Here is a 20825-nt window from a genome sequence, read left to right as displayed (position 1 = left end):
TCTCTAAAACTATCATTTTTAATTCTCAACAAACAACATAAAATATTAAAACTCAACGACACATAGAATTTGATAAAATGGAATGTGCATCCTCACAAACACCGATTAAAGCAAGACCGCACCATAAACAGTGGATCATTGCCGACTATTAAGGATAAAATGGCACTGACACTTAGCAGACATCAATTGAACGGTGCTCCGTCAGTTGGACACCAGTGAATATTTCTAAAAACGTTTGGGAACGATCAACCCTTTCAGTATATCGAACGAATTTCCGTCGGGCTGCACGCTTGTCAAACTGCCATCTTTCAGTCGAACCTTCAGAAATCCAAACTCGTCTATTCCGATTACGCTAGCCATTGACGCGACGCCATCTTTGTCGGTCACCATCACTTCCGACCCACTGCAAATCAGACGTTCGTTAAAGTTCCCCGCAAATGGAGTCTCGTACCTATGCAGCCAGTATTTGTAATATAATTCGAACAGCAGATCTAAATCGCCGCCCTGCACCAAATTGTAGACGCTCTCAATTTCGTTGAAAATGATCGCGAAGAACTCCTCGTACGCTATAGGTGGTAATTCGGTTTTTTTCTCGACGTTCGAAAGCCTAATCAGTTCGTTGACGCACGTCGTAGGTAGGAGATTATCGAGGTTGATTCCGCACCCTTCGAAACGTTAGGGGTTAAACGTGAACGGTTCGGAGATTCTTACCGATGTTCACTACGGCAACGTCGGAGAAGACGCTGGTGCTGATCATAAGGCCGCCTATTTTGATGTTGCGGTTCGCGTACAGGTCGTTCGGCCATTTCAGGCCTAAATCGATGTCCTACGAGTGACTTTTTTAAGTGCCTATTTTTTGTGAATTTAGGAAAAATTCTGTATAAAAAGAGATCGTGACAACCGCGCTCGCTTCCCGCAATGCATATCTTGTTAGCTCCAGACATACCTCTGCTCATGTTCGCGATGAAGCGGTACATTTTCCTATGCTGAACATACAAACTCGAAAAAAAAATACCCGTTACCTTGGTAAACCATTGGAGAACTAATTTGGAGATCGTTCCAAATTCCAAGGTTAGCTAACTTTATTGTTGCTGGGGCTTGGATCTTGGCGTTCTGAACGGTCAAACGTACATAAAGACGCCATTATTGTCGGTTTCACTACAGCGAGTGTCATTTAAACTAATACAAGGTGTTTAATGCAATAGATTTAAGTCCTAAGAAACCATTATTTTGGACAGTTTTTAGCTCGCCAAAAACACTGCTCTCAAAGTATGTAAGTCAGACTTGATTACAGTTTCATCAAAATGTGCGTTTTGAAAAACGTTTAACGAGTCCGCCATTAAAGCACTTTCAACCTGATTGGTTCCAAAAGGTACCCCAAAATTGATAATCAATTAACACAGAACTTCAACCTTAGAGCACGCCCTCCAAAATCGAAGATGAATCAATAACACAGGACAGTGACCTTGGACCTCGCCCCCGAAATCGATCATCTCAATCAAGATCGCCTGTTGCATTAACGCTATAGGAAAATATTGGATTTTTGGGGTTTGAAACACTTTGTTTTTCAAAGCGCACATTTTGATGAGACTCTTATCAAAATGGATATTCATACAGCAGCAGTGTTTTGGACAGGAGTTTTGGAAAACAATGGCTTCTATGTACTTCTACTGCGATTGGAGAAGTGTCTTTTGGTCTTGTAGAAAGTAAATCAAGTTGGCTCAGGAGTAACCTCTTAAAGAAGCTCACCTCATAACCCGCCTTCCGCTTGATTGCTGCGACGATGGCCACCATCACCAAATGCTGTACTAAAGGTAGCGAACGCCCCAAGGTCGACTGCATCGGCACGTGCAATTGTAAAGAAAACATCGCGCAACCCACGGGACAGAGCCACTGGTTGTTGGAGCGACCTGTGAAGGCAGTCGGTTTATACGCAATCGCCTCGCGACGTCATCATTACCCACTCCCTGTGTCTGCTGTTTTACTATCACAGTAAAACCGTGCCTAAGTTTTCTGGCAAGCAATAATTGGGAACTTGTGAGTACTTCCGCGTAAATAACTAGTCTACCTACTTCAGTGGTTTTCAGTGCCTGTAGGGAGAGTAAAATTTAGAAAAAATGCATTGTGATTTACCTCGAAATATTGCACGGTCGAAAAATTCGACGGACAGGCGTGAATTAAAACCGGTAAATACGTCGCAGTTGCAGGTTCCGGTTCCATTTCCTTTCCCAGAAAATGAACGGTAATTTTATCGTTCACCAACCGGCCATCTTTAATTGCGTCACACTGCGTCAGCAGTTCTTGCTTGACCTTAAGAGCACGATCAAAGAAAGCTAACAGTTGCGCATGCGCTTACATCGTGGATTCCTAGAAAGTACGCGGGCGAGTAGCCAATGTCGACGATCGAGTTGCAATCTAACGATAAATGCTGCGAGAGTAGGTGCCTCAGTATTTCTAATCGAGCCGTATTGCTGTCGTTTAGTGCCGAGAATTTGCTCTCATCGTCCTGGTACTGAGTCGGATCAATCTCTAGGTGGACCTAAAATTGGTTGTGTAGCTCGATGAGATTCGGACCAGACTGTACCTGAGAAAAAATGGCAACCCCCTTGGTGTCTTTTACAGCTGCCAGCAATAAGCTGGGGGTATGCCACGTCTCCTCGGCGCCGAGCACCTGCACCTGCACCACGTACTTCTTTCCGCCGTGCTGAATTTCGACCGCCGACGGCATCCTCGGCGCCACGGGACTGGAACCTCGCGAACTAAACGACAAAGAATGTCGCCAATTGTTTATTTCACGTCACGCGTTTACCTGTTCGACTGATCCGAGTCTTTGGAGAACTGGCGTTTAGCGGGCGACGCTTGATAGCAGAAAACGTGGTGCATCATCTTCACGCGCTTCCAGTTCTCGTAGGAAAATCTGACCAGTTCGTGTTCGCGTACCTAAAAGAGATAGATATTGACTACGCCTACTGCTAAGATATTTGTTTGTTGCACAATGGCGTGCTCCAAGCTTTTGTTTTGAGTTACACCTTTATTTTATTTACAAATTCAAGTGAAAGTATATAATCAGTGCGATATTGCCCTGTATGTGCCCATTAACAGTGGAGAAAGAACTTCATGCTCCTTCGCTATATCATTTCGTGCGGACTGCGGCTCTTGTGTCTTAGCAATACGAGAAGGGGGTTCTCAAATTAACTACCTTCGGTTCAGTATATGGGATCTGGACGTGAGATAATCGACTCTTACATGAATACTTGCAGGTTATACATGCGCTTTTGATCGAATTTAGTTACCTCGGCAGTTGAAAATATGTGAAGAACACTGTAAAGCAGATCGCTGCATAAACACAGCAACTTTCCGCCGCTCACTAAATACTCCAAAAACTGAGTACTAATCTCCGGAGCGACGTTTCCGCACACCACGATCAGGGATGTCGAATTCAGCCACAACTGTTGACTACCACTGACTGGAAAATCGTACACCATGTACCTGAAAAAATAAAAGTGAGGTTGCGGCCGCGAACACAACGCCATCATACTTGTGATTATTTAAGATTGTGTGAAGAACGTTCTTAACGTTATCCCTAGCAACTACACTATCGGCGTAAACTAAAACGTTCGGCGGTTTCGAGTTGATCGTAACGCCGTTAGTTTCGGTCACAGGCGTTTTGGAAGAAATGAGACTGTTGGCACATTTGGCTAACTTCGGCGGTTTCTGCTTTCTAACAGCGGGGGGCGGCTCGGTCTCCTCGTTGCGCTTAACGGACGCGGTTTTGTGCTTCGTCTTCTCCAATTTCGCTTTGCGCTCGTTCGATTTAGGCCTTCGCGAGTCGATCGTGCTCACCTCGAGTTTATTTTTGCTCTCCTTCCGTACCGTCTTGTGATGGTGTTTCGTCGCCTCCAGGGATTTCTTTATGGGCTTCACCTCGGAAACCGGCACCGTTTTCGGCGTCGATTCGATCGTTATCGTCGGATGTTCCAATCTTAAACACGCTTAAAGTAATTAACGTCGCAAAGGGTTGTCATACTTATTGCATAGATTATCCGATAGTTTTAAGTATAACGATTTTAAATCGTTCGTAAACTTCCTCCAATGAACTGGAGCTAGAGAGTACTTTATTCTATATTCCAAGGGGTATCGTAGATTATACTTTATTCTGGATGGATTACCTTCGATATCTATAGCTGAAAATATAAACCAGTATACTAGGCGTTGTGTTTTTCGTCATCATAAAAAAAGACGCTTATCCAATACTCTAAGTCAATGATACACTTGAGCAGTAATGTGCTGGGTTGTGCGATTAACGCTCGATAAACACAAAGTAACGTGCACAACGCTTCAACTCAAATTTACGATCACTATCTAAAATTTCTTCTATAACAACTTTACAACCACCAAGACTGACTGTCTTTCCCAAAAAAACTCGATTACGGCTGACTGCCATACACCCAAAACCATCCACCCAAAAAGCCCCGTTCACATTTTTAACAACTCTTCCTTTCCATCCCTTTCGCTCCTTCTCAATCGAATAAACTCACACCTGTGATTACTGACAGCGAACAAAAAACCGTCACAGGTGTGATAATTAACTTTTACGCAGCGATGACGACCTTCTTATCGCAAGACCGGATTTAAAAAAGATAAACTTTTAAAAAACACTATGCGATTATTTCCAGATGTCCCTAATTTTTTAACACTTAATGTAACTGATTATTAATACAAAATTAAGCATCTAATAATTCTGATACACAACAACATTGACCTCAAATTCAAATGATATGATCGAAATTGTGTTCAATCTAAATTGGCGACCACATTTACCCTTAAAAAAAATTGGCATTCAACTCATACAGGGCGACCGATCAATATTATACGTACCAATAAAAACGTCCGCATGACGTAGTTTAGATAACATTACTCTTTTGAGGTATGTAGTACTTCGTGACCCTTCGAATGGTAATACACATTGCGTTTTACGAACCATGTAGTCACTACCAAATTCGTGATTACACGAGGCGCGTTTACACTTGGCTGTATGTCTTTAAAATGGCGCGACCGATTGAGAATCCCGCCAAATGGAGAAAACTGCAACGAAGCACTCATTTTCCGCTGCGAGATCTACCAGATTTAAGGATCACCCGGTACATGAAAGCACGGTATCGAAACGTGACATAAATTTGGGGACACTTCGTTACGAGAAACTGTGTAGCTTCCGGACCTATGTACTTCTTTACTAGGGGAAGGTAAAAGTAATTGCTTTGATTCTTAGCGTCGTATTTTCCATATGCTGTAAATAATTTGCCGTTTGTAACCGTTCCCGTGTAGCATCCCACAGACCTCAGCGTAGACAGAATAAAGGTCTAGGTGATACTTTGCCCAGGTTTGTGCCGAACTCGCTTTCTGCTGGCACAGCAGTTTAAATAACAGGCCTATTTTAATGCCGAACGAGCTGAAGGTATGCAGGCGGTAGTTGTAGATGGGAATTTCAGCTCATCCATTTAGTCGAGTATAATTAACCGTAGTTATTGATTGTGTTGCAGTAAACCTCGTCTGATTAGATTGTGTCTAGTGTCAAATAAAGCGCGCTTAATAAACATGAATTTTAAGACTAGTCTTAGATTTTTATGATGACCGGAAGCCGAGAAATTAATTAAAGATATTCGTAACCACCTCACCACAGATAATATGTCTTGTCCTGCCATTCGCAGCTGAAGACCTTTATTGGGGTATGATGAAACTAATTTTGAACCCACTGGAGGCCTCCGTATGGAAAATCTGAGCAAATTGGTCGTTGTATGCAAAAGTGTGCACGTTTACTTTCAGAAATAGCACCACGAGAAGAAGAAATAATTCATGGGGGGGGGGGGGGGGCAAGAAGTCAGGAATATTTTTAGTCAAAAAAATGTCAAAATCGTTATTTATGCACCAATTTTCTTGGGAAAAAGATCAAACTCGATGACCAAGAAATGCTACATGCGTATTTTTTGTGGCTAATTTTTTTCCCCAAAATGTGTCAAAATCGTTATTTATGTACCGATTTTCTTGGGAAAACGACGTCGTATCGACTTCGGATTTTCGCTATATGAAAACCTATCTGTTCCAAATGTGCCGACCAAGCCGAAGGGGAGTTCGGCAGAAACCTAGATAGAGTCAAGGTCTGATGGAGTAAATTTGAGCAAACTGTGTTGGGTTGTGCGATTAACGCTCGATAACCACAACACTAACTACTTCGTAAACGTGCACAACGCTTCAACCTCACTCAAATTTACGACCTCTTAGAACACTATCTAAAATTTCTTCTATAACAACTTTACAACCACCAAGACTGACTGTCTTTCCCAAAAAAACTCGATTACGGCCGACTGCCATACACCCAAAAAAGCCTCGTTCACATTTTTAGCAACTCTTCCCTTCCATCCCTTTCGCCCCTTCTTAATCAGTAGCGCGGCGTCGAATAAACTCACACCTATGATTACTTACAACGAACAAATCAAGCAGGTGTTTTGTTTAGTTTTTACGCAGCAATGACGAACTTCTTATCGCAAGACCAGATTTAAAAAAGATAAACCTTTAAAAAACACTATGCGATTATTTCCAGATCTCCCTAATTTTTTAACACTTAATGTAACTGATTATTTGGGGCACTTCGTTACGAGAAACTGCAGCTTCTGCATCCATGGAAAATGAGTATGGGAAGACGGGTGTAGTTTGTTTCAATGAGAAATTTCATTGGAACACCATGAAGTAGAACGTGCGTAAACTCCCCCCCCCCCCACTTCTTCAAACTTGGGACCACTAGAGGCCTCCGAGACAAATTGGTCGTTGCATGCCAAAGTGTGCACGTTTATTTTCAGAAACATGGCCAAAACGTGTCAAAATCGTTATTTATGTATCAATTTTGTTTGAAAAAATACTAAACTCTATTGCATGATGCCCAAGAAGTGATCCATGGGCATGTCTGATAACCAAAATATTTTTAGCAAGATGCCAAAATCACTATTTATGCACCAATTTTCTTGCAAAAAAGACCAAACTTGATTGCTCGATGCCCAAGAAGTCATCAATGTGTATCTATGGCGGGCAAAATATTTTTAGCGAAACGATGTCAAAATCGTTATTTATGCACAAATTTTCTTGGGAAAAAGATCGAACTCAATTGCTCAAGTAATCCATGTGTATTTTCGATGGTCAAAAAGGTGTCAAAATCGTATGTATCTACCGATTTTCTTAGGAAAAATAACTCGTATCGACTTGCGAGTTTTCGCTATCTGGGCTCCAGATGTGTAACTATCAAACAGTAACTTTGCCATTAATCACACTGTTGCACAAAATCGGTTAAAATGGTTATTTATGCACCAATTTTGTGGGGAAAACAAACCAAACTCTATCGCTCAATGCCCAAACAGTGATTTTTGGCCAAAATGTGTCAAAATCGTTATTTATGCATCAATTTTCTTGGGGAAAAGATTAAACTCGATAATAAAAAAATGATACATGTGTATTTTTGGTGGCCAAAATGTTTTCCCAAAAAGTGTCAAAATCGTTATTTATGTACCGATTTTCTTGGGAAAACAGCGTCATATCGACTTCGGATTATCGCTATATATTTCAGCGCCACCATTTTGTTGAGTATAATTAACCGGAGTTATTGTGTTGCAGTAAACCTCGTCTGATTATATTGTGTATAGTGTCAAATGAAGCGCGCGTAATTAGCAGCTCGGATCGACTTCGGTTTTTGGCTATATGGGTTCCAGATGTGCAACTATCAAACAGTAACTTCGGCATTAATCACATTGTTGCCCAAAATCGGTTAAAATGGATATTTATACACCAATTTTGTTGGGAAACAAACCAAACTCTATCGCTCAATGCCCAAACAGTGATTTGCGAGGTGATTTGTGTGTATTTTTGGGCAAAACGTGTCAAAATCGTTATTTATGCAGACACTTTCTTGGGAAAAAGATCAAACTCGATGACCAGAAATGCTACATGTGCATTTTTGGTGGCCAAAATTGTTTCCCAAAAAGTGTCAAAATCGTTATTTATGTACCGATTTTCTTGGGAAAATAACGTCGTATCGACTTCGGATTTTCGCTATATGAAAGCTTGTGTTCCAATGTTCCGAGCGAGCCGAAGGGGAGTTCGGCAGAAATCTAGACAGATGGGGTATATTAGACCTCTACTTTGACTAGGTTGCTGATTAAATTGTGTCTAGTGTCAAATAAAGCGCGCTTAATTAGCATGAATTTTAAGACTAGTCCTGGATTTTTATGATGACCGGAAACCGAGAAATTAATTAAACATATTCGTATCGACATCACCACAGATGTCTTGTCTCGACTCCCCCCCCCCCCCATCTCACGATTTGCGGTGTAACGGTGATCTGCGATAGCAGTTTTATATGACGCTACGTTGCGCAATCTATTAATTTCCCACTAATTCCATTATTCTCTTAGAATTTCTCGAGTAATCCCTCAAATAGGATGAAGTACCGTTTTGGGGGACATTTCACGTGCGCCATCTTCAGGGAAACGCGCAACGGTATACTTACTCTCGATATGCAGAAGATTTAATTCGTGATTGATATCGATACTATGATCAAAAAAGCAATGTACAAATTTGGTGAGGTTGTTCAAGTCGGTCTTCAAAATCATCTCGAAGTTCTCTTGCGCCCTCCACGCTATGAGCTCCCCGAAATTCTCGACCTGCAAATAATTACATAAAATACAATCGCATTTCAATACAAAAAAAAAACAATTTCTTTCGCAGTAAACATATTGACATAAATAATGGAGTTTATCATTCACGTAATAACCTTTTATCAGTATTAAAACAAATCCTTTTTTTAATTCTATTTTTCCTCCACGACAGTCTTCTTCGCCAATTACAATCGCTCCGAAAGAGATGTCAACACGTCGATAATTTAGTCTAATTTTAAGTATCTGATAGTGTTTTTCTCGAAGTATAAATAAAAGCTCTATTCTTGTGCAATAGGTCATCTGTTGGAAATCGCCGTTGATTACATCTTGGGGGGCGTCAATTGTGATTTGAAGAGCGACAGGGGGTAAAACGGCGCTTATAATGGCCAATTAAAAATGGAAGCTTCATTTTTGGCGGCAAATATGCGCATTTTAAGTATATGGCCCATTGTCAATTACGCGCCATTGGTCCATGTGCAACAATTTGACTCAACCTCCTCCAATTCGTAGCCTTCCTAATGTCATAAGATTGTTCAAAATTTCAAAAACCAGTTTTGAATTCGTTATTACCATGTTGAAAAACCACTACCCAATTTCGTCGAAATGGGCACTTCCTTCACGAGTTAGATTTGCCCACCCTTTTTTTATGTTTATGAGAAAGAGGTTACAGATGGTCACTTCGGTTTGGTCTTCATAGCGAACGTGAACGGAAGTATGTCTGGTGATAACAAGAAACGTATTGGAGAAGACGAGTCTCGGGGCCTAAAACTTTCATTCCGTTCAGTTTACATCCGAACAAGTGACGAAAATACGGGTTTTTCCATTAATTGTTAGGGCACGCCAGGCCAGATCATTTGCGTTCAGAAATAGGTCCCTTTTCGATTTTTCTTGTGGGCGAGATTCAAATAGCGAAAGAAGTGGGATGGGATGATATCATTCGTATACTCATATAAATAAATAATTTGCAGGTGTTTCTTTGTGTAAATTTATTATACATTATTTGCATAAAATGGACAGCTGTATTAAAAGTTAGTTTAGAAAAAAATGCGTGCGTTTGGCGGAAAGTGGAAGTGGACTTAACGATAACGCACGGTTTGTAAAGGTGTTAAAAAAATTCCGACCCTAAGTGATTCTTAATTTTGCCGGAATAGAAATTGTCACCACCGACATTGGAGTCACTGAAATTATTCCATCCAATCACCGTTATTTGAGGTTTTGGATCCAGAAAAGTGTGTACCGGAATCAAGTTTTGCGCCAGTGAAATTTCTCGCACAACAAATTCAAGATCGCCTTATATCATTTTAAAAGTACCAAATGCACTGAAAATTCTAACAGTACGTTCCATCCTGTAGGGACAGAAAAAAATAGCTATACCGCAGAGGGCACTACGTGTCGTAGAAGGCAAATTCGCCTGTGATGTCTCACAATGTATATATAGGATTGAAAATGTTACCTCCACGTTGGTTACGCCGATGATGTTGATTTTTCTTATTGACTCGTTGACCTGTAGTTTCTCCATAGGTTACAAACTCGTTGTATAAAACTTATCTTTTGCCATATTTTCCAAACTAAAGAAGATATTGAAAATCGCGCAAAACCGTTTCGGGGGTATCGAGGGGGAACCAGAATGACGTTATGAGTGACAACCCCCACACCCCCTTAACCCCCCAGCCCCCCCTGTTCAAAAATCCTAAATGGCACCCCATACTTGTGACACATCTTTGGAAAACTACTGAAAAATGCTTTCCAGTGGTACCAATAAAGTCAAAATTCGTTAAGACAATTTAACAAAAGTTTAATAATTAACAAAAAAGAACTAAATGTTGACATTGAGGGATTTATGGCAAACTTGCCAAGAACTTCAACCTGAGCTGCTTCATTAAGCAATCTTGGTTGCCTTCTTTTTTATTTATAACAGATCCCGTTTCTTCGAATTTAGCGACCAAATCTTGAACATAGGCAAGGCTTAATTTTTTTTTTTGTTAATTATTAAATTTTTGTTAAATTGTCTTAATGAATATTGACTTTATTGGTACCACTGGAAAGCACTTTTCAGTAGCTTTCCAACGATGTGTCACAAGTATGGGGTTGCCATTTAGGATTTTTGAAGAGGGGGGGGGGCTGGGGAGTTAAAGGGGGGGTTGTCACTCATAACGTCATTCTGGTTCCCCCGATACCCCCGAAACGGTTTTTCGCGATTTTCAATATCTTGTTTAGTTTGGAACATATGGCCGACTGCAAGTTTTAAAATTGACACCCTGTATAAATACTTGTTATGTGATATGTGGTAAATAAATGATTTGGATATATTTATGACACGAACGTTGTGGTCAGATAAAGCGCAAATTTTAAATATCCCACCAAGATCAAAAACGATACGTTACCTGAATTTTACCTTCAAATCAATAAATATTGTCAAATGCTTTAATTATGATGCAAACGTTATAGGTTGCAATTTAAACAATTCCATGCAAGTTTCGTGAATGCAAAATCTATCTTGAATCGATATACGAGAATTCAGCCTTAGCTAAACCGCGGAACAGATTTTGCATCAATCATCCTATAAATTACCGGGGGTGATTTTCAATGATGAAAAAATTTACGTGAATATTTCTGCATTGATTTTTGGGCTGAGTCGAGCGCCATCAAAGTTTTTGGTGACTTTCAGTGCAAGGAAATCAGTTGTAAAATACAAATACCGGAAGTTTTAAAGTGCGGTTACCTTGAAAACTATAGAAGACCAGATTAAAAATGAACTGCATAACGTAATCAGTCGCAAGATTTGTGCGCACTTTTCAATAGCATTTTTTTTGCTTGCCGGCGGATTGCGTAATTTTTGTAATCTCGAGGGAATTCCCAAACCAGAGCCGCATTCATTTACGAAGACCAGGCTTTCCCAGCGATTTTCTCGTCAGTCCTTTCGGATAAAATGATACTTTCGAACTTCGATTGCGCTTAAATTTCGATTTAGACGATACGAGTCCGTTGCACTTACACACCGCAAAATTGGCTCTTTGAAAAAAACCCTTACTGATTACCACACAAGCGAAAACCGCTCGATAAACACTCCGACCAACTCCTTCGTAAACTTAATTTCCTTCGTTCGACCTAAACATTCGCTTTAAACGGCGTAATAAACAACTGCCAATTACCAAAACAATAAGGAGCTGGACGTGCTCCAACAAAAAACAACGATTCACGTCTTTCTCTGCTATTTAAAACACCCTTTCCTCTCTCAGTTTCCGCTTCTCCGAAATTAAACACCCGTGTTTTCTTATCGGTGCAGCCTGCTGATCGTCACACTAATTAGCTTACACAGCGATAACAAATTTCTTATCGCAACGACCGGATTTAAATGAGATAACTTTTAACAAATTTACGTTTAAAGAAAATTGAAATTCACACATACAGGGTGACCTATCATTATTATAGGTGCTGATACCATATGACTATGAGCTGGCGGCAATGAAGTGTCCTAGACCGCTGAAACCACTTAAAAGTAAAAAAAAAATAAGATTTTGGCTCCAGACTCCATTTTTGGAATTTCATTTGGAGACGTCGTCGTGGAAACCCAAATCAGCAGCATGAGGCTCGCGTAGTCCGAACTCATTTCACTCTTTGACAATTTTGTTTATTGTTTTTATCGGCCACTTCGCCAAAAATGGGCATCTCCATGGGCTGCGCCTCATTGGGTACTGCAAATACCTCTACGTCCTGGACTCGTAGGTCATCAATCTCTATGGTAGTTTTCGACGATTGCCAACAGTGGACAATTTACCAAAGCTGTATACTGATCTCGATAATCGCTTTCGGGTCGAAAAGTAGATCGAACACGGTTGCTTCTCGCTGGAACTTTCCAACGGTGTTTCCCACCTGGGAGTTGCTGATATTCATCACACGGTCTGCTGGAAGCGAAGAACGTTCCTTCCTGGGTATGCTTGTTATCAGTCGATTCCGTGTCGGGCAGTTATCCTCTGTATGACCCGGTTGTTGACATTTGAAACACGGATTTTGCTTCACTGATCGGGACACTTTAATTTGTTTCGGACGTTCTATATCGGAAGGTGTCAAGGTTGGTGGTAGTAGATACTATGCTCCTAGTTTAGATATGCGCCATCTTGGGGTAGGAATTTAACTTCTGAGACAAAGAAATAATTATGCGCCGTTTTTGAGCTATGGTTAAGTGCAGTTAAGTTTAACGCCACATTCTAACCTTGTAAAAACCCATGACAATTTGGCGCCAAATATGCGCCCTTGAAATTGAATTATGCGCCAGAGTGTTACAAATCAATATTTTAGTTTTTGAGCAGTCTTTGATTCCTCATAGTAATTGCAATGAACTTTATCCACTGTGGAAGGTGTGTCGATTAGCTGTTGACAGTTAAGTCGAGCCTTCGCTGTAGGTGGGTAAGTTTCCGCATTACCCTTGACTGTCCTCCTTTCCATTCCGTTTCTGTTTGTATGTGAATGCGTTTACATTTGACCTTCAACCTTGTCCATATCGGAAAGTTACGTGTAATATAATAAACCCTTCCATCTAATCCATCTCGCTATACCCGATGAATTTTGTTTCATCGGACCAAGAAGTTCAATAGTTCACACTATTTATATGTCAAGAACAAAATAGTAAACACCGATATGCTATTTATGTGTTCTGTTATGTATTGAAATGGACAAACAAGAATACATTGTTTCTACAGAAACGGCGGCGATTACGCAACGGACGGAGATAAAAAAGTGGTTGCATTATTAAAATCCCCCCTCGATGACATCCATTTCCGGTATCAGTAGCTTCCCAAGTTCAAGGCTAGATGTTGTCATTTCGTTATCTTGTTACTATCAACAAATTAGTGTGGCAAGAATTTCGTATAAGTCTAGCGGTGCAAAGGTACAGTCGAAGGTCTCATAGGAAAACGGCTAGGAGGCCGTCTTTGGGTTCAGGTGATTGGAGATCAATTTCGGCCATGTCCTGCTCCAGATTCTTATCTGAGTGCGAAATTCAAAATGAGCAGATGTATATGGTCAGATTGTGATCTGCGTAAAAAAGTCGTGTTATCAAAGTCACAAAGAGGTGGGTACGGGTCCAAATTCACCACGGCGACCACAATCAGGACTTGATACGGTGACATCAACTAGAAACAGAATTTGAATTGTGTTACAGCTTCTGCTCTCTCCATACCTGGAAGATTAGAGACTAATTTCCAGGGGTAAATAATCTAAAAGCGTAAAATACAGAGTGTCAAGTGGCGAACTGACTCAAGTATTGCATGGGAAACCAAAGCATAAACACTCAATAAAAACAATACCACGACCTACGTCAAGAGTTAAGTTTTCAATCACAGTTTCAATTTACAATTGTTGATAGGAAGATAAATTCAGTGTATGCGAATTAACGCTACTCTTTGTTTATATTATTATTGTTCTTCATACAGACTATAGAAAACAATGTACTCCGTTAATTAGAAAGACTCTCTAGTAGCATTAGAGCATGGTCCGCCTTTACCTGGCTCTGGACAAAATTGTTTTTGGAACTGCCAACAATCCAGCGTCCCTACCTATCAGTAATATTAGAAACGTAAGGAAGCGGATAAGCATCTCGACGAGTGACTATTTAAATGGCGAAAATCAACGCAGAACTTCATAATAACAGAAGGACGATTCCAGGGACTGTTCGATGGTTCAATAACCCCCTCGTCTAACATTTTAGCCCCCCCCCCCCAATCTATCTCCTTCAGTAACGCAGGTGAAACGGAACAGTAACGCTGTGTGATTGGTTTCACGTTATCTAGAAGTTCCACCAGATCAGTACACCCCAACTGATTAAGTACAGCGCGAAAATAATTCTAAGCGACTTGTGTCAACTTCTGCTCCCCCCTCGTGTGTTGGCGTGGCGACTGAACGCACAAATATCATCATTCGAATCCGACGAAAACCTCCAAATATCAGTTCTTGAGTTCGGAACTATACCCATCCCTCTCCAGAAGTCTACTCCTAATATTGATAACTTTCACCTCATCCTTTAATTTAACGGGCATCTTTGTACCGGGTGATCCAATAGGACTGTACCTCGGGAACCGTTCGTCGTATGACTTAGGGGTAAAAAAATTACTGGGTAAATCGGTTATGAAGATTCGCTGGAACATATTTTCAAGTTCTAAAAATGACCACCAGAAGGCGTAACTGCCATCTTAAATTTTAAAATTGCATTTTCTTTAAATTTCGCATAATGAACTAAAAAATTTTTTTTTCACATTTTTAAAAAGAACCAGTTTATCATTTTCGTAAAAACAAAAACTCAGTTATTTCAAAAACAAAGATGGCGTGGATCGTTCAATTGTTTTTGCAATAACCTGCTTTAACTTCTTAACGCTTTGACCGATTTTAACAAATTTGGTATGGCTGAAAATTAGTTAGTTAATTTAGTTGGATCCTTCTCCGCCAGGGGGCTAGTTTTGACACTATGATCCAAAATCCTAAAAAAATCAAATGGAAGGATATGACTTTTTCTTTATGAAAAAGTAGCCAAATAACATCCAAAAAGGCCAGTGAAAACCGTTTTTCAAAATCTCATTCTTAACCTCAAATATTGGGAAAATGAGATTAATTAATTAATTAATAAAAATGCTTATATTGTATCTTATTTGACGTATTTCCGGAATTCGTCGATGGCGCGAAAGATTGTTTGGAAAAGGACCCTACACTTTTAGGTAGGCCTTGGAAAATTAAACAAATGAAACACGATGCATTATAATATGATAAGATAACAGCCGTAATTTGTAAATTATTCTGCTGTGTTTACGCATTCAGAAAGTGCAGTTTTTTGAATTTGTAATCTTTTCTAAAATGCCGATTTCTAACTAAGAAGCATTTAATATGCTGGCGGCGATGGTTCGTGGTCGATTCGGATAACGCAAATAGAAGACGTGGGCAGCGATGGTCGCCTTTTGAAAATACTCAAAATATATCGCCAGAATTTTAAATGTTTCTTGGTTAGAAATCGGCATTTTAGAAAAGATTACAAATTTAAAAAACTGCACTTTCTGAATGTAAAAACAGTGAGTTTTTGTTTTTACGAAAATGATAAACTGGTTCTCTTTAAAAAAGTGAAAAAATTTTTTTTGGTTTATTATGCGAAATTTAAAGAAAATGCAATTTTAAAATTCAAGACGGCAGTTAAGCCCTCTGTTGGTCATTTTTAGAACTTGAAAACATTTTTCAGCGATTCTTCATGACCGATTTACCCAATAATTTTTTTTACCCCTGTCATATGACGAACGGTTCTCGAAATATGGCCGAGGAACAGTCTTATTGGGTCACCCTGTACATACTTGGCAATAAGGGTAATCCCAGACTCCTCGGTGTATTTCACCCCTTTGCTGCCATTACGGACCTAGTTCCCCCGAATTTCGTCCCCTTAAACATGTTACAATACGAAATCTAACACGCACTTTAATTTATCGACCTAAGCAGGTATGAGAGCTAGATGCTAGTTGGCCTACCCCCACCATCACCCCTACAAGTTTTCCCAACTTCCTCGCACATTTCAGACAGCATTTACGCGTCACATCCGGAGCGCCACAGGTAAAACAATGCTTCCGTAGATATCTATTACAATTTTGAGCAATGTGCCAATGTTTGTGGCAATTCCAACAATTTCTCTCCAGCTAGCTAACGACTGTACCCCTTTTACGTAGAAAAGACAATTTAGGTTCAACGGGCGCTAGAGCGAGAGAGTGCCTGATTATGATCGGCTCTATATTTTCGTGTTTCGGGCTACGAACACTCCTCCCGCGCTTATGTATGGAGCCATTTCTTTGAAATTTGAACCACAGATGCTTCTAGTGAAGAAAAACATAGCGCACATAGTTATGGGCTTTTGGTCAATCCATGGAAATCCTGGTAAAGTTACTCGAAACCTTTTTACTTCTTCATTGAAAACTGCTTTATATTGTGGCCAACTTTGGTAATTAGTATGGGTCAACTCAGTATAAGTAAAAAAATTGACCTGGCATTCTCGATTTATTTTTATTTCAGATAAACTCGAAATTGAAATCCAAACTGGCCTATAATCTTTTGTTTTTGAGTTATGTGTAATGGCTAGAGACAAACAATTTTTGGTGTACATTCCTCTGAATTAATTTGAATTAACGGAAATTAATTTGAATTAGCGTGAGTTAATTAGTTAACTAGAAGTAACGTGAATTAATTAGAATGAACGAGAATTAATGTGAATTAACGAGAATTAATTTGAATTTACGTGAATTTGAATTAAGTGAATTAATTTGAATTAGCTCGAATTAATTTGAATTAACGTGAATTAATTAGAAGTAACGTAAATTAATTAGAATTAACGAGAATTAATGTGAGTTAACGGAATTAATTTGAATTTACGTGAATTTAATTAACGTAAATTAATTTGAATTGACGTGAATTAATTTGAATTAAAATGAATTAATTTGAATTAGCGTGAATTAATTTGAATTTACGTGAATTTACTTGAATTAACGCGAATTAACATTAATTTACGTGAATTATTTTGAATTAACGTGAATTAAGCGAGACCGTTTTCGCACTTCACTTTAGTTTAGGGTTCATGTATAAGAGAAGAAGTGATATTTCTTCTCCGAATGCAAAGAGCGGCTGTCGAAACAATTTCTAAATATTCTCTGACTATCAGGAGAACATACAGGAGATCCTTTTCGCATTTCACTTTAGTTTCGAGTTCTTTTATAAGAGGCGAAGAGGTATTTCTGCTCCTTTTTTAAATTGAATTAGCGTGAATTAATTTGAATTTACGTGAGTTAACGTGAATTAACATTAATTTACGTGAATTATTTTGAATTACATAATTAGAAGTAACGTGAATTAATTAGAATGAACGAGAATTAATGTGAATTAATATGAATTAATTTGAATTAAAAGGAATTAATTTGAATTAGCGTGAATTAATTTGAATTTACGTGAATTAACGCGAATTAACATTAATTTACGTGAATTATTTTGAATTCACGTGAATTAATTTGAATTAATGTGAGTCCGTTTTCGCACTTCACTTTAGTTTCGAGTTCTTCTATAAGAGGCGAAGAGGTATTTCTGCTCCTTTTTTAAATTGAATTAGCGTGAATTAATTTGAATTTACGTGAGTTAACGTGAATTAACATTAATTTACGTGAATTATTTTGAATTACATAATTAGAAGTAACGTGAATTAATTAGAATGAACGAGAATTAATGTGAATTAATATGAATTAATTTGAATTAAAAGGAATTAATTTGAATTAGCGTGAATTAATTTGAATTTACGTGAATTAACGCGAATTAACATTAATTTACGTGAATTATTTTGAATTCACGTGAATTAATTTGAATTAATGTGAGTCCGTTTTCGCACTTCACTTTAGTTTCGAGTTCTTCTATAAGAGGCGAAGAGGTATTTCTGCTCCTTTTTTAAATTGAATTAGCGTGAATTAATTTGAATTTACGTGAGTTAACGTGAAGTAACATTAATTTACCTGAATTATTTTGAATTAACGTGAATTAATTAGAAGTAACGTGAATTAATTAGAATGAACGAGAATTAATTAGAATGAACGAGAATTAATGTGAATTAACGTGAATTGATATGAATTAATTTAAATTAAAAGGAATTAATTTGAATTTACGTGAGTTAAGGTGAATTAACGTGAATTAGTTAGTTATCGTGAATTATTTTGAATTGGGTTGGGGTGAATTTTTCATCTGTGGCAGAGATGGGAATTACCTTAGACCAGTTTCGAGCATTCTACCGGCTACTCCGAATTAGGTTTTCCTGCAGTTTTCCTAATTCGTAAGGTAAATACCTGAGTAGTATAGAACAACTTAAGACCTTCTGCAGAGGCACCTCTAAAAAAGCATTATGCGGGTCACTCTGTAATTGGGCGCAAGCCTGTTGAGGGCCCAGAACAAGAGAGGGATAATAAATTAAATTAAATGCGCCATTTTGGTGCACTTTGCTAAAAACCCTCACAAAATAGTACTACATTTTTGGCGCGCTTCTCATAGCTCGAGCTTCTATTGGCGACACGAGAAAGAAAGATCGAGATTCGAGCTTAAAAAAACTTTTAACTGCGTGACAAAATTGGCAGCGGAAAAGGGCGCCCCTCAAAGAACCGCGCCTTGCAAAAGGTGGTTCATTTCTCCCCTATGAAAGAAACACGCGTTTACAAGATGTTTTCAACGACACCAGTTTGAAAATAATCGTACCATAACTGTAGAATAAGCTAGAAAAAAAAACTGAAAAATCACCTCGTTACTAAATCAAGCTCGAGGATGGCGCCCAGATGTCGCCTACACCCACAGAATGTGGCCCCGTCCCTAAAGTTGGTTGTTAAGGGCGATTCACCGGATGTTTGTTTGATCTAGAATTAGTTTTGGATCGAGATACCATATTTCTCTCATATGGAGGCTATAAATTGAATTTCTTAGCGGATGCATACTAAGTGACCGCCATTTGCTTAATCGCCTTGGTTATCTCGTGTATTATTTTTAGGTTTCCGTCATTCGCGGTTGGAATCAATTTCATTGACAACCGTTGCTGCAGATGTTAAATTGACATTATAATAGGTTTGAATGAGCCGCCCTTTAATCGTAAGGGTACACAAACTGAAACAGATAATTGTGCTTTCTAATGACATCTGGGGACGCCCAGCACAAAACAAAATGAAGTTCAGAACAATACATTGCTGTTTCTATGGCAAAAACTAAGCATATTTTTGGCGGCTAAATTAAATTCAGAATTGTCAGAAGCTTTACAATGGTTTATATGGCTTCTGTAATAAAATAAAAAAATATTTGCTCCAATCAATCACTTCAGACGGGCGAATTACGATTTACTTTTTAACGATAGTTTTAATTCGCGCGTTTAATTTTACACCGTTTTCCGTACTAGCCAATTAATTTCTTGCCTTTCAACCTAATTTTATTTAAGGTCCCGCAGAGTTAATCTTTGTGGGTTAAAAACTTCCACCATTGTTCGTATTTATAGTAATAGTTTCTAAGTTGTAATTCTCCCTTGTAAATTAGTCACTAAAAAGCTGCAATTTTAAAAATTTCCAGCGTTTGGTGTTATATGTACTTAACTTCGCTATCATAGGCGCACACATATTTTCCATAAGCACCATATGTCATTGATAATTTCGTAACATAATATAAAATAATTTACAGGTGGTCAAGGTAATTTCGCTCACGGCTCAACTGGAATAAAACAACTGAAACGCACCCTACGCCGAATTACAGGTGACCAACATAACTGTGCTGACGGCTCATGGCAAACGCGGTTCTCGACGGTTCAACGCGGATTTCCTGAGGGTTCTCCCCAAGCAACTAACTTATCTTTTATGAGTCACACCCATCCCAAGCCTCGCACCTTTTCCACGAATAAAAACTATTTTTTCGTCCAATCAGAATTCTCCTGTGATTTTCCGTTAAGTTAGCAAATCTCACGCAGACTTGATAATCATGACTGCACAATAAATATAATACTAAAAATAAAAGCTTGAATGCAGAAAATATAAATAGAAAGTTCATTGCCCGGACAATTACACAACGAGAAATAACGAGGAAGATTCAAAGAAACTTCAAGAGAACCTTCAATTTGAGAAGGGCGATACGAATTTGTACCATTGATTCTAGAAACCCCTATAATTCAGGTAACGTAATCTTCTTTGATTTGTATAACAAATAATGATCGGTTCTCTTGCATTAAATTTTATTGAAAGTAATCTGACTGCATGGGACACATTTGTATCATATTGAATATCACGGAATTCATCTAGAAGCAATTTTGGTTGTTTTCATTCTTTGAAATTTCTTCAATCAAATGAGAATATTCCTGTAAATGAATTCAGTTTTGTTAGCGATAAGGTGTGTTCTTTTGTATACAAATTACCATATATTTTTATTGAAGTTTAAATAAGGGTAAGGTGGAGAGAATTATGGCCACGGTATAGGATTTGCATTATCAGTAATGGTAAACCTATAAAAATTGTTTGTTTAGCCGTTTGCGAAATAATACTGGATTTTTCTTGAATAATTCGTGGCTTCGAAACTTTGCACGACCAAAGAGCATGTTTAAACGTGTTTATTATA

General features: G+C 38.7%; 1 protein-coding gene across 5 annotated transcripts in view; it reads right to left on the bottom strand.

The window, feature by feature from the left end:
* Positions 1-20825, bottom strand: part of LOC116161516 (biotin--protein ligase) — a 53620-nt gene continuing 32795 nt past the window's right edge. For 4 of the 5 annotated variants that reach the window (XM_031474873.1, XM_031474874.1, XM_031474875.1 and 1 more), the window contains 13 exons: positions 8552-8705; positions 4028-4184; positions 3539-3982; positions 3294-3489; positions 2810-2940; positions 2585-2759; positions 2357-2539; positions 2134-2310; positions 1961-2090; positions 1750-1910; positions 712-826; positions 452-665; positions 1-403 (listed from right to left, as the gene is read on the bottom strand). In XM_031474873.1, coding sequence (XP_031330733.1) covers positions 226-403; positions 452-665; positions 712-826; positions 1750-1910; positions 1961-2090; positions 2134-2310; positions 2357-2539; positions 2585-2759; positions 2810-2940; positions 3294-3489; positions 3539-3982; positions 4028-4184; positions 8552-8705 — 2415 coding nt within the window. In that variant the 3' untranslated portion in view covers positions 1-225. The remainder of the gene's footprint in view (positions 404-451; positions 666-711; positions 827-1749; positions 1911-1960; positions 2091-2133; positions 2311-2356; positions 2540-2584; positions 2760-2809; positions 2941-3293; positions 3490-3538; positions 3983-4027; positions 4185-8551; positions 8706-20825) is intronic. The other variant, XM_031474877.1, reaches the window with a different exon arrangement.

The sequence above is a fragment of the Photinus pyralis genome, unplaced genomic scaffold (assembly GCF_008802855.1).
Source record: "Photinus pyralis isolate 1611_PpyrPB1 unplaced genomic scaffold, Ppyr1.3 Ppyr1.4_LG10, whole genome shotgun sequence".
Taxonomy (NCBI): Eukaryota; Metazoa; Arthropoda; class Insecta; order Coleoptera; family Lampyridae; genus Photinus; species Photinus pyralis.
This window is presented reverse-complemented; position numbering and strand designations above follow the sequence as displayed.